Genomic DNA, 12094 nt, shown 5'->3' on the forward strand with positions numbered 1-12094 from the left:
CAAAACCTCCTTCCATCAGTGAGAGCTTTGAATGGTTGACCACATACTTATCTTCCACCATAATTTACAAATACATTCTTTAAAATTCCTACAATGTGAATTCCTGGATTTTTTTTTTCACATTCTGTCTCTCACAGTTGAAGTGTACCTATGATGAAAATTACAGACCTCTGTCATCATTTTAAGTGGGAGAACTTGCACAATCGGTAGCTGACTAAATACTTTTTAGCCCCTCTGTATTTGCGTCAAATAGGCTTTTTGTGCTCACCAATAGGGTAAAATATTGTAGAATCTACAGAAATGGACCCGTATTGCACCCATATTGGTGCTGAAAATACAGTAGCTTGTAGCCTTCTGTTGTTTTGTGGTGATCTGGCAAAAATGGAAGGGCACAAATGCATTCCCAAAACCTTTTCCGCTGCAGGTATTTCGACACGGAATGCACCTCCCTTGGGGTCTGTCAGGAACAGGCTGTGCCTCTGGTCGGTAATTGATAATGCGGCCCAGGCAGCCTGACCTAACCCTGTTTACTGGAGCGTGAACCAGCCTCAGAAGCTGAAGTGCAGCAAGGTGACGCTCAGCTCTCACACTCTCTGGCGAGGGGCGGAGGGCGACAAGAGCCAAGGGAGACAGATGCCACAGAATCCCTCCACGCTGACAAGATACACGGAACCCAAATATTTGTTTCCATTTGCATCTTAGCTTAGTCATCAAGCCCTCCAGTCACAAAATATTTACACCAATTAAAGCTGTGAAATAGCTCATCTAGTTCTAATGATTGGAAGCGAAGAATCTGTAGTTATTTTCTTTTGACAGAACTACTACGGTTGTAGTACGGCTCTATGAGGGCGAAGAGACGGAAAAGAAATGGAGTAGTTATTTAGGAGCTCGATAAAAAGGGACATTAATTTGAGAAAGGATGCCATTTACAGTCTTTTGAGTAAGAGAAGACTTATCGGGAAAGATATCAAGTAGAGGCCAGGTGGAGCGGTCACGAGGCTCAAAGGCCTACTGAAACCCACTACTACCCACCACACAGTCTGATAGTTTATACATCAATGATGAAATAATAACATTGCAACACATGCCATTACGGCCTTTTTAGTTTACTGAATTGCAATTTTAAATTTCCCTGGAGTTTTTTCTTGAAAACGTCGCGTGATGATGACGTGTACGTTTGACGTCACAGGCTGTTATGAATATGAGCGCTGCACACACACACAGCTAAAAGTCGTCTGCTTTAACGGCATAATTACGCAGTATTTTTGGAGATCTGTTTTGCTGAATCTTTTGCAATCTGTTCAATTAATATTGGAGAAGTCAAAGTAGAAAGACGGAGCTTTAGCCTTTAGCCACACAAACACACGGTGATTCCTTGTTTAAAATTCACGGAGGTGAAACTTTAGTATTGATCACAGCGAACATGGATCTCGACTACATGTCAACAAGCAGGTTTCGGTGAGAAAATTGTGATAAAAAGTCGCCACTTAGTGGATATCAGCTGAGCTTGCGGCGTCCATACAGCTGCCGTCGACTTCCCCGAGACACCGCGCGTCAACACCCGGCCGTGCACGTACACCTCCGACTATCAGGTACTGTTAAACTCACTAAAACACTAGCAACACAATAGAAAGATAAGGGATTTACCAGAATTATCCTCGTAAATGTCTCTAAAAACATATGAATCCGTCTCAATGCAATCGCGCTTTTTTTTTTTTAACTTGTTTTTTTTTGTTTTTTTCTAGTCCGTCGCTATCAATATCCATCCATCTTCCTCCACTTATCCGAGGTCGGGTCGCGGGGGCAACAGCCTAAGCAGAGAAACCCAGACTTCCCTTTCCCCAGTCACTTCGTCTAGCTCTTCCCGGGGGATCCCGAGGCGTTCCCAGGCCAGCCGGGAGACATAGTCTTCCCAACGTGTCCTGGGTCTTCCCCGTGGCCTCCTACCGGTTGGACGTGCCCTAAACACCTCCCTAGGGAGGCGTTCGGGTGGCATCCGGACTAGATGCCCGAACCACTTCATCTGGCTCCTCTCGATGTGGAGGAGCAGCGGCTTTACTTTGAGCTCCTCCTGGATGGCAGAGCTTCTCACCCTATCTCTAAGGGAGAGCCCCGCCACACGGCGCAGGGGACTCATTTCGGCCGCTTGTACCCGTGATCTTATCCTTTCGGTCATGACCCAAAGCTCATGACCATAGGTGAGGATGGGAACGTAGATCGACCGGTAAATTGAGAGCTTTACCTTCCGGCTCAGCTCCTTCTTCACCACAACGGATCGGTACAACGTCCGCATTACTGAAGAAGCCGCACCGATCCGCCTGTCGATCTCACGATCCACTCTTCCCTCACTCGTGAACAAGACTCCTAGGTACTTGAACTCCTCCACTTGGGGCAGGGTCTCCTCCCCAACCCGGAGATGGCACTCCACCGTTTTCCGGGCGAGAACCATGGACTCGGACTTGGAGGTGCTGATTTTCATTCCGGTCGCTTCACACTCGGCTGCAAACCTCTATTGCCGAGGCGGCTGATTGGAGCTGTGGCCGCAAGGTAGTTGGTGCCTGTCGGGGCGGCAATCCTAAAACCCCTTGGTGGACACAACGGTGAGGGATGCCGTCAAGCTGAAGAAGGAGTCCTATCGGGTCCTTTTGGCTCATAGGACTCCGGAGGCAGTGGACAGGTACCGACAGGCCAAGCGGTGTGCGGCTTAAGCGGTCGCTGAGGCAAAAACTCGGACATGGGAGGAGTTCGGGGAAGCCATGGAAAACGACTTCCGGACGGCTTCGAAGCGACTCTGGACCACCGTCCGCCGCCTCAGGAAGGGGAAGCAGTGCACTATCAACACCGTGTATGGTGCGGATGATGTTCTGCTGACCTCAACTGCGGATGTTGTGGATAGGTGGAAGGAATACTTCCAAGACCTCCTCAATCCCATCAACATATCTTCCTATGAGGAAGCAGTGCCTGGGGAATCTGTGGTGGACTCTCCTATTTCTGGGGCTGAGGTCGCTGAGGTAGTTAAAAAGCTCCTCGGTGGATGAGATCCGCCCGGAGTTCCTTAAGGCTCTGGATGCTGTGTGGCTGTCTTGGTTGACAAGACTCTGCAGCATCGCGTGGACATCGGGGGCGGTACCTCTGGATTGGCAGACCGGGGTGGTGGTTCCTCTCTTTAAGAAGGGGGACCGGAGGGTGTGTTCCAACTATCGTGGGATCACACTCCTCAGCCTTCCCGGTAAGGTTTATTCAGGTGTACTAGAGAGAAGGCTACGCCGGATAGTCGAACCTCGGATTCAGGAGGAACAGTGTGGTTTTCGTCCTGGTCCTGGAACTGTGGACCAGCTCTATACTCTCGGCAGGGTTCTTGGGGGTGCATGGGAGTTTGCCCAACCAGTCTACATGTGCTTTGTGGACTTGGAGAAGGCATTCGACCGTGTCCCTCGGGAAGTCCTGTGGGGAGTGCTCAGAGAGTATGGGGTATCGGACTGTCTTATTGTGGCGGTCCGTTCCCTGTACGATCAGTGCCAGAGCTTGGTCCGCATTGCCGGCAGTAAGTCGAACACATTTCCAGTGAGGGTTGGACTCCGCCAAAGCTGTCCTTTTCACCGATTCTGTTCATAACTTTTATGGACAGAATTTCTAGGCGCAGTCAAGGCGTTGAGGGGTTCCGGTTTGGTGACCGCAGGATTAGGTCTCTGCTTTTTGCAGATGATGTGGTCCTGATGGCTTCATCTGACCGGGATCTTTAGCTCTCACTGGATCGGTTTGCTATCAATATCCTCAAAAACAAATCTTTCATCCTTGCTAAAATTAATGGGGAAATTGTCGTTTTCTCGGTCTGAATAGCTGTTTTTGCAGGAGACTCCCTTTAAAAACAATGTGAATATATGAGGAGCCATCAACATGTGACGTCATCCTCTGCGACTTCCGGTAGAGGCAGGGCTTTTGTCCAGTAGCGAACTTTATCGTGGATGTTCTCTACTAAATCCTTTCAGCAAAAATATGGCAATATCGCGAAATGATCAAGTATGACACATAGAATGGACCTACTATCCCCGTTTGAATAAGAAAATCTCATTTCAGTAGGCCTTTAAGTCGCAAGCAAGTAGAAAGGCAGACAGCCAAGTGGCTGATAGCTGCAAAATGTAGAGCTTGGACTTTTTTGGCTGCAGACGGCGGATTGGAGATTTTCCAATCTCTTATACAAACACCGACACATGCCATTCAGTACGAAACACTTCTGACTTTTTTTAATCAAACCGACTTGTGTGATCACAAGTTGTTTGACGACGAGTAGGTTTGATTGGACTTATCTTTGAATTACCCTTTTCAGATTGGTGTATTAAGGCATACTCATTTGTCGTATTTAGTAGGGATGTCAGGGATGAAGGCAGATATTTGCTTTTCTTAACTGATCGCTGGACGAGCCGCCGAGCCCAGCCGATGTTTACAACAGCTGTCTCCCAGTGTTTGCATGTCTAAAAAGTCTACTCACGTGACAGATTCCTTCACAAGGGATGCACGCTTAGGGAGACACCATTACATTTACCGATTCCTAGTCTTGGCAAAACACCGGATCAAATTCGAGAGTCGGGTGCCACGAACGCCTTGTCTATCATCAGTGTGAAGCCACTTCTAAGATACTAAACCTCATCACCGTAGCAGAAAATTAACCGAGTTTCTTTCAAGTGTCATTATCACTGGAGGACCAGGGGATAATGAATGGTTAAACATGTCACACACTCACACTGGGCAGGACCACACAAGAAGTTAACCGCTATAGTTTCAATCGATCCAAATGTTGATACTACTGATTAGGGATGTAACACAATCAAAATCTTACAGTATGATTATGTCGCAATACAATTTTATTGTGTAATTGTTCAAAAAGAAAGATCTGGTAAAAATGCCATAGGGTGTTATGGATAAACACAATTACTGTAATTGAACAAAAACATAAGACTCAAATGTAAGTCTTTTTTTATCACTCCAAACATGTATTCTTAAGTGCAAAGAATTGTGCGTAAACATCCACGGTCTCAAGCAAATACAAAAAAACAACTTCCAGCTGAGTATCTTTAAAGTGACAATGTAAACATCCAGTGGGACAAGTGTAAAACTATAATAAAGTACCGTATTTTTCGGACTATAAGTATCAGTTTTTTTTCATAGTTTGGCCGGGGGTGCGACATATACTCCTGAGCGACTTATATGTGAAATTATTAACACATTACTGTAAAATATCAAATAATATTATTTATCTCATTCGCGGAAGAGACGAAGAAAATGTCAGCAATCGTCACACACACGTCAGCAATCGCCACATGCATGTCAACCAATAAGAATTCGGTGGGGGAGGGTAATGGCAGTAGTGCATTGTGGGTCCTGGAATGTTAACTGCTATGTGTACTGCTGTAGCTATTAAAATGGATCATTTCATCGTTGGCGGTAACTTATAAAATCTGAGAAGGGCTGAACAAAAATGGCACCGAAAAGGAAATCATGTACTGCAGATTACACAATATCAAATAATATTATTTATCTCATTCGCGGAAGAGACGAAGAAAATGTCAGCAATTGTCACACACACGTCAACCAATAAGAATTCGGCAGGGGCGGGTCATGGTAGAAGTGCATTGTGGGTCATGGAATGTTAACTACTATATGCTACTGCCGTAGCCATTAAAATGGATCATTTCTTTGTTGGCGGGAACTTATAAAAACTGAGAAGGGCTGAACAAAAGTGGCACTGAAAAGGAGATCATGTACTGCAGATTACAAGCTGGCCCAAAGAGTTCCAGTTTTGTCTCATCACTCCCTAGAACAGTTTCCCAAAACCTTTGGGGTTTGTCCAGATGATTTTTGGCATACTGGAGTCTATTTGTCTTGTGCCTGGTAGTCAGAAGTTGGGCGCGCCTGGGAGTTCTGGCATGGAGGCCTTCATCTCGTAGCCTTATTGTCTGGGACGAAACCTGCGTTCCCCCCTCTGCAATGTCCTGTTGTAGTTCCTCAGCTGTTACCCGGGGGTTTTTCCACCACTCTACACTTCAAATACCGCACAGCAGTTGCACACAGCATCCTCTTTCTACCACACCCAGGTAGTGTTTCCACTGTGCCTTTGGCTTTAAACTTGCGAATTATGCTCCCAACTGTGTCTCTTGGAATGTGTAATGTCTTTGCTATTTTCTTATATTCATATCCTTTCTTATGAAGAGAAATTACTTCCTCTCTTGACTTCTTTGACAACTCCCTGGACTTCACCATGTTGCAAATACACTATTGACCATCTACAAGAAGCTGAGCGTCACAGTCTTTTTCAATCAGTTTAATTGTTGCTCGTTATGGTTTCTAATCACATCTACAGGTGTTTTCAATACATGATTGAAACGACCTTATTCAAATTCTGTTCTTAAGAGTTATGATCTTCAAGGGGTTGAATAATTTTGTCAATGAGATATTAAGAGAAATGACACTGTTTGGTATGTTACAAAATATAATGTTGTAATTCAAGTTGCATTTGTTTATTTGACGCATCTTTATTTGATATGACTATAAACAAAATACAGAATAAATGTCCAACTTGTTAAAACACCAAAATTGTGTGGGGGTTGAATAATTTTGATCACAACTGTATTCATACTCCAAAACCAGGAGGGTGTGTCTGGGCAAGGAAAGTTTTGCCCTATTGTCGTGAGAAAAACAACTGTTTTGACGCAAACGAGCAATCCTATTGTCAAAGCCAATGACAGTCGAAGTCTAATTTCCCCTCGTTAGCAATGATGGTATTGTGTTGCAGTACGATCGCTGTGGATCGACTACTAGCAGTCCAAAATAGTGGGAATCCCCACGTTACATTTCCATTCAGTTGTAAACAAATGGCACAGTCTGCTTGCTCGCTCATCAGACCAATATTGCCTGCTATGTTCATGACATCTATGGTGAGTCTGTGACATTTAGGAACCTGACAACCTGCCTAGATTTCACAACAAATAGATTAGAAAATGTATTTTTTTTCGATTCACACGCAGAGGGTCTATGTTATTCAACTGCCTTGATGCTTCTGTCAGCCGTGACAAGGCAGGCACTGGATCCGTAAATGTCACAAGTGTGAATGTCTGCCAAGAGATAAAGATGGGGTAATTCATTCTGCCGTCCAATATGACACCGTGTTTTTCAGGGGAAAAGGAAGAAAATGAGTCCGTAAATCAAAATGTGTGAAAAAAAAACAATTTGAAGTACTTCTTGTTAGAACTATACAACTTAGTTCCTAGAGTACAAGTCAGACATGGATATTATATTTGCCACCACCATGACAACACGCACACACAGTATGGCTGACTGCTTCCCTCTATCCAATAAAGCAGCCCCTAAAGAATCCAGGGATGATAGAGAGTTGACAGACTAATGGACATTTTGGAATGAACAGGAAATTGTAGACTAGTGGGGTTAATCAACAGTCTGCATGTTGTTCACATTAAATTGTAGCAAAACATGTGATGCAGAAAATCTTCTTGAATGTACACTTTGCCTCTTGGCAAATTATACATTTTTCAACTCAATTTTTACTTTTTTTATTACCATTCCTGAGAAGAGAAATTAGAAAAGAAAAAAAAGCTTACTTTAAGGAAACCATTTTAACCGTTGTTTTACTTGTCAAATTAATCCTATGATTGATGTTTAGCATAGAAATTCATTTATTATAAATCAAATGATTTATGGTACGAGCGACAGAAATGTCATCACGTTATTATCTACCCTGCAGTGGTATGTTAATTTTGTGATAACATCATACATTCACTTCCACTTCTAACTTACTCTCGTGGCTCCAATGAATTGTCTGGCGTGCTGCCTTGCACGTGTAATCCAAGCTCCTGCATGGTGGCTGTGTGATTACCAGCCATTTAAAACAGACTGATTGTATCAGACAGTGTTTGTAAAAGCTATAGTACTTCCTGTTACCAGAAAATCCTCTAAAAGGTGGTTTGATCTTTTTTTTTTTTTTCCCCTTACAGCTCCTTCCATTGTTCCCATCCTGCACCAGATCAGCTCCACCATGAGTAGTTTCACACTATCATGGCCGCAACCAGAGCAGCCCAATGGTATAATACTGGACTATGAGCTTCGTTACTACGAGAAGGTAAGATACTTCATCAAATTTGACTGGGATGTGTGATGTGTCACAGCCTTTTAGTTGACGAGTACTGCATTACATCGCTCTTGATTCAACTAGTCCCCTGAACGTGGATAATTTTAATAATATACTACTAGGAGTGTAACAGTACACAAAAATTTTGGTTCGGTACGTACCTCGGTTTAGAGGTCACGGTTCGGTTAATTTTCGGTACAGTAAGAAAACAACAAAATATAAATGTTTTGGTTATTTATTTACCAAATTTGTAAACAATGGCATAACATACATATACACACAGGGTCCATTGCCAGGGTTTATGTGGTCAACATATATAAAATACAAACTAAATAAGATAAGGCTCAGAATGGTTTCTTAACAAAACCTTTCTACATATAAAGTGCTTTTTTTTGATTGATTAAGACTTTTATTAGTAGATTGCACAGTACAGTACATATTCCATACAATTGACCACTGAATGCTAACACCCCAATATGTTTTTCAACTTGTTTAAGTCGGGGTCCATGTTAATCAACATTAAACTGCCTCAAGTTGTTGCTCAGATGAAATAAAAAAAGTGCAACACTAAACAGTTTCAAGTCAACTCAGCCTCAGATTAATTTTTCTTTACTCCCCCAGTCTGGCTAATTTGGCAATAAGAGGATATATGGGCTTATTGTTCTTCCACCATAGAAGTGGGTCAAAATCTAGTTTTTAATGCAATACAGCAACCCCTGCGACCCCGGACGGGACAAGCGGTAGGAAATGGATGGATGGATGGTCTTAAATCTGCTGCTATAAAAACATTTGTTATTGCTTCAGCCCTGCCTGACTCGCTGAGGAGAGGCTGCTTGAACGCGGTGGTACCGCTTCAAAGGGGTTTGCATGTTTGACGTGTTGGCAAAAGCATACCCTACTGCTGCTCAACAATGTTGGCAAACCTCCGTCCTCCATCTCTGGCTTTTACATGATGTCCTAGCTCGGTCGCTGCTAGCATGCCGTGTGTTGTGCCTCGGTGTGGATTGTTTACACAACGTGCGGTGCGCTACCTAATATGTCCGTGTGGAAACTTGTTCGGTTCACCTCCGAACTGAACCGAAACCCCCGTACCGAAACGGTTCAATACAAATACACGTACCATTACACCCCTATCTACTACGAAAAAATCAGCCAAAGATTGTCTTGAGACAGGAATGCTCTAATGCAGGGCTAGTCAACTGGAAGCCCGTGGTCCAAAGCCGTCAAGCCAGAAAGACACCATAATGGTTCAGTTCAAAACTTGGGAGACAAACACTTTTGCAGCAAATCCCTAAAAGCACTAAAGTGATCCTATTGTATAGAGGATGTTGGACCACTGTAAACACATTGGCAGATCCTTGCATTGACATTAGAACTTTGCTCGTAAACAGAGAACACTGGGGCCACATGGGTGGTTTACATAACTGAGGCCTTCCTCAAGGCACCCCTTTAAATCATCTCATTTTGGCAGTTACACATTTTTTTTTCATGATTTATGTCGTTCACCTATTTCAGAGGGGATCTTTGAGCAGCTTTTTTTTGCAGGAGGTTCTAAAAAACAGCAGAGCGCTCTTGTAACTCTGGCAAAACAAATAGACCAAACCAAAAGTGCACTGTAGAGGACGACGGTTCTTCTGGAATATACACAATAACACTCGTGAAGAGAAATGTCAGTTCTTGAACTTTTTGGTAATGTGGCCCTTAAAACGATTTAGTTCAATATTCCTGCTCTACTGTTTTGAATTATCTACTACAACAAAACTATATTCTGTCGTAGACCTCAATGTCAACCAATCTTGTTCTGATACGGTTCATCTATACTCATTGTGTATACAGTCGTGGTCAAAAGTTTACATACACTTGTAAAGAACATAATGTCATTGTAGATTTCTAAAGTAGCCTTAGCTTGACGCTCCTCTACTATCACATTCACTCCGCTTGCTGCGGCAACAACAAAACAAAACTCCAGACGTTCTTCTTCATTTGTATGGTTTACATGTCAACTTAATAATTCAAAACATAAAACAGTCACGATGGGGGAACAAATGAATGACAAAATAAAGAAAGTTTGTTGTAGTACGAGTTAGAAAAAGTATGAATGAGAATAAGTATGAGTGAGGTCAAAAAACTGTGTGGCTCAATTCCACTGCACCTGACAGCAATTACCCATAACACCTTGCGTCCAAAAACCACCTTACCACACAGATCCTTCCGCCATATATGCACTTAAAACATTTACGTCATCAAATCATTTTGACAAATGTAATAATTACAATCAAAGTGAGCTTTATATAATTACTCTAAGCATTCAATATATACATGTTCTTATCATGCAAATAAAGTAAATAGTCCCCTTTAGGCTGAATAAACATAAAGCACCTTCCATAAAATGTAAATTAACTTAAACAGTATTTAGGCTCCTACAGTCATGGCTGTCTTGAGTTTACAATACTTTCTCTAACTCTTATTTTTTTTTATGATAGAGTGATTGGAGCACATACTTGTTGGTCACCAAAAAAATTCACAAAGTTTGATTCTTTTATGAATTTATTTTGGGTCTAAAAGTGCCTTATTGCAGTGAAACTTGCCAAGGGACATTAACATTGCTGTATGTATACTTTTGACCCAGCAGATCTGGTCACATTTTCAGTAGAGCCATAATAAATTCATAAAAGAACCAAACTTCATTAATGTTTTTTGTGACCAACAAGTATGTGCTCCAATCACTCTATCACAAACACATAAGAGTTGTACAAATGATTGGAACTTCAAGACAGCCATGACATTATGTCCTTCACAAGTGTATGTAAACTTTTGACCATAACTGTACATGTCGGTCAAATCAGCTTATCAGCACATATAGCTTACAGCAGGGATGTCAAACATGCAGCCCGTGGGCCGGATCAGGCCCGCTAACTGGTTTAATCCGGCTAGCGAGATGAGTTAGCTAAGTGGAAAAGAGCTTTATTTTTAAATGAAAGGAACTGCTGCTGTTAATGTGTCCACTGGATGTCGCAATAGCAATTCTGTTAGGCAAGCTAATGGTTTATACAGTGCCGAGAAAGCAAGAGGTACACAGTAAAGTGTGGGGTTATGGCTCCTCCTCCTCGACCCAACGTAAATTCTGCCATTTGACGTCTTTTTTCTTTGAACACCTCGTGCTTTGAAAAAATGTTTCCGTGAAAAAGCACAAAGTGGAAGCAGAATGTTCCAAGAAAAATAATAATCCTTCTATTTATTAGCGGAAGTGAATGAAGTGAAGTGAATTAGTGAATTATATTTTATAAATCGCTTTTTCTCTAGTGACTCAAAGCGCTTTACATAGTGAAACCCAATATCTAAGTTACATTCAAACCAGTGTGGGAGGCACTGGAAGCAGGTGGGTAAAGTGTCTTGCCCAAGGACACAATGGCAGTGACTAGGATGGCGGAAGCGAGAATCGAACCGGCAACCCTCAAGTTGCTGGCACGACCACTCTACCAACCAAGCTAAACCGCCCCGAATGAGAAACTACATATCTTTGTGAGCAAGTTTTCTCTGTAATGAGCATCAATAAAACAAACTTATGCTATTATATATATATATATATATATATATATATATATATATATATATATATATATATATATATACATATATATATATATATATATATATATATATATATACATATATATATATATATATATATACATATACATGTACATATATATATACATATATATATACATATATATATATATATATATATATATATATATATATATATATATATATGTATATATATATATATATATATATATATATGTATATATATATATATACTATTTTTCGGATTATAAGTCGCAGTTTTTTTTCATAGTTTGGCCGGGGGTGCGACATATACTCCGGATTGATTTATGTGTGAAATTATTAACACATTACCGTAATATATAAAATAATATTATTTATCTC

General features: G+C 41.8%; 1 protein-coding gene across 1 annotated transcript in view; it reads left to right on the forward strand.

Annotated features, from left to right (window-relative positions):
• The window catches only part of LOC133568280 (ephrin type-B receptor 1-B), a 576210-nt gene that overhangs the window by 392439 nt on the left and 171677 nt on the right, over positions 1 to 12094 (forward strand). The window contains 1 exon segment of the mRNA XM_061920097.1: positions 8007 to 8131. Coding sequence (XP_061776081.1) covers positions 8007 to 8131 — 125 coding nt within the window.

This window comes from Nerophis ophidion, linkage group LG14, assembly GCF_033978795.1.
Source record: "Nerophis ophidion isolate RoL-2023_Sa linkage group LG14, RoL_Noph_v1.0, whole genome shotgun sequence".
In the NCBI taxonomy this organism is placed as follows: Eukaryota; Metazoa; Chordata; class Actinopteri; order Syngnathiformes; family Syngnathidae; genus Nerophis; species Nerophis ophidion.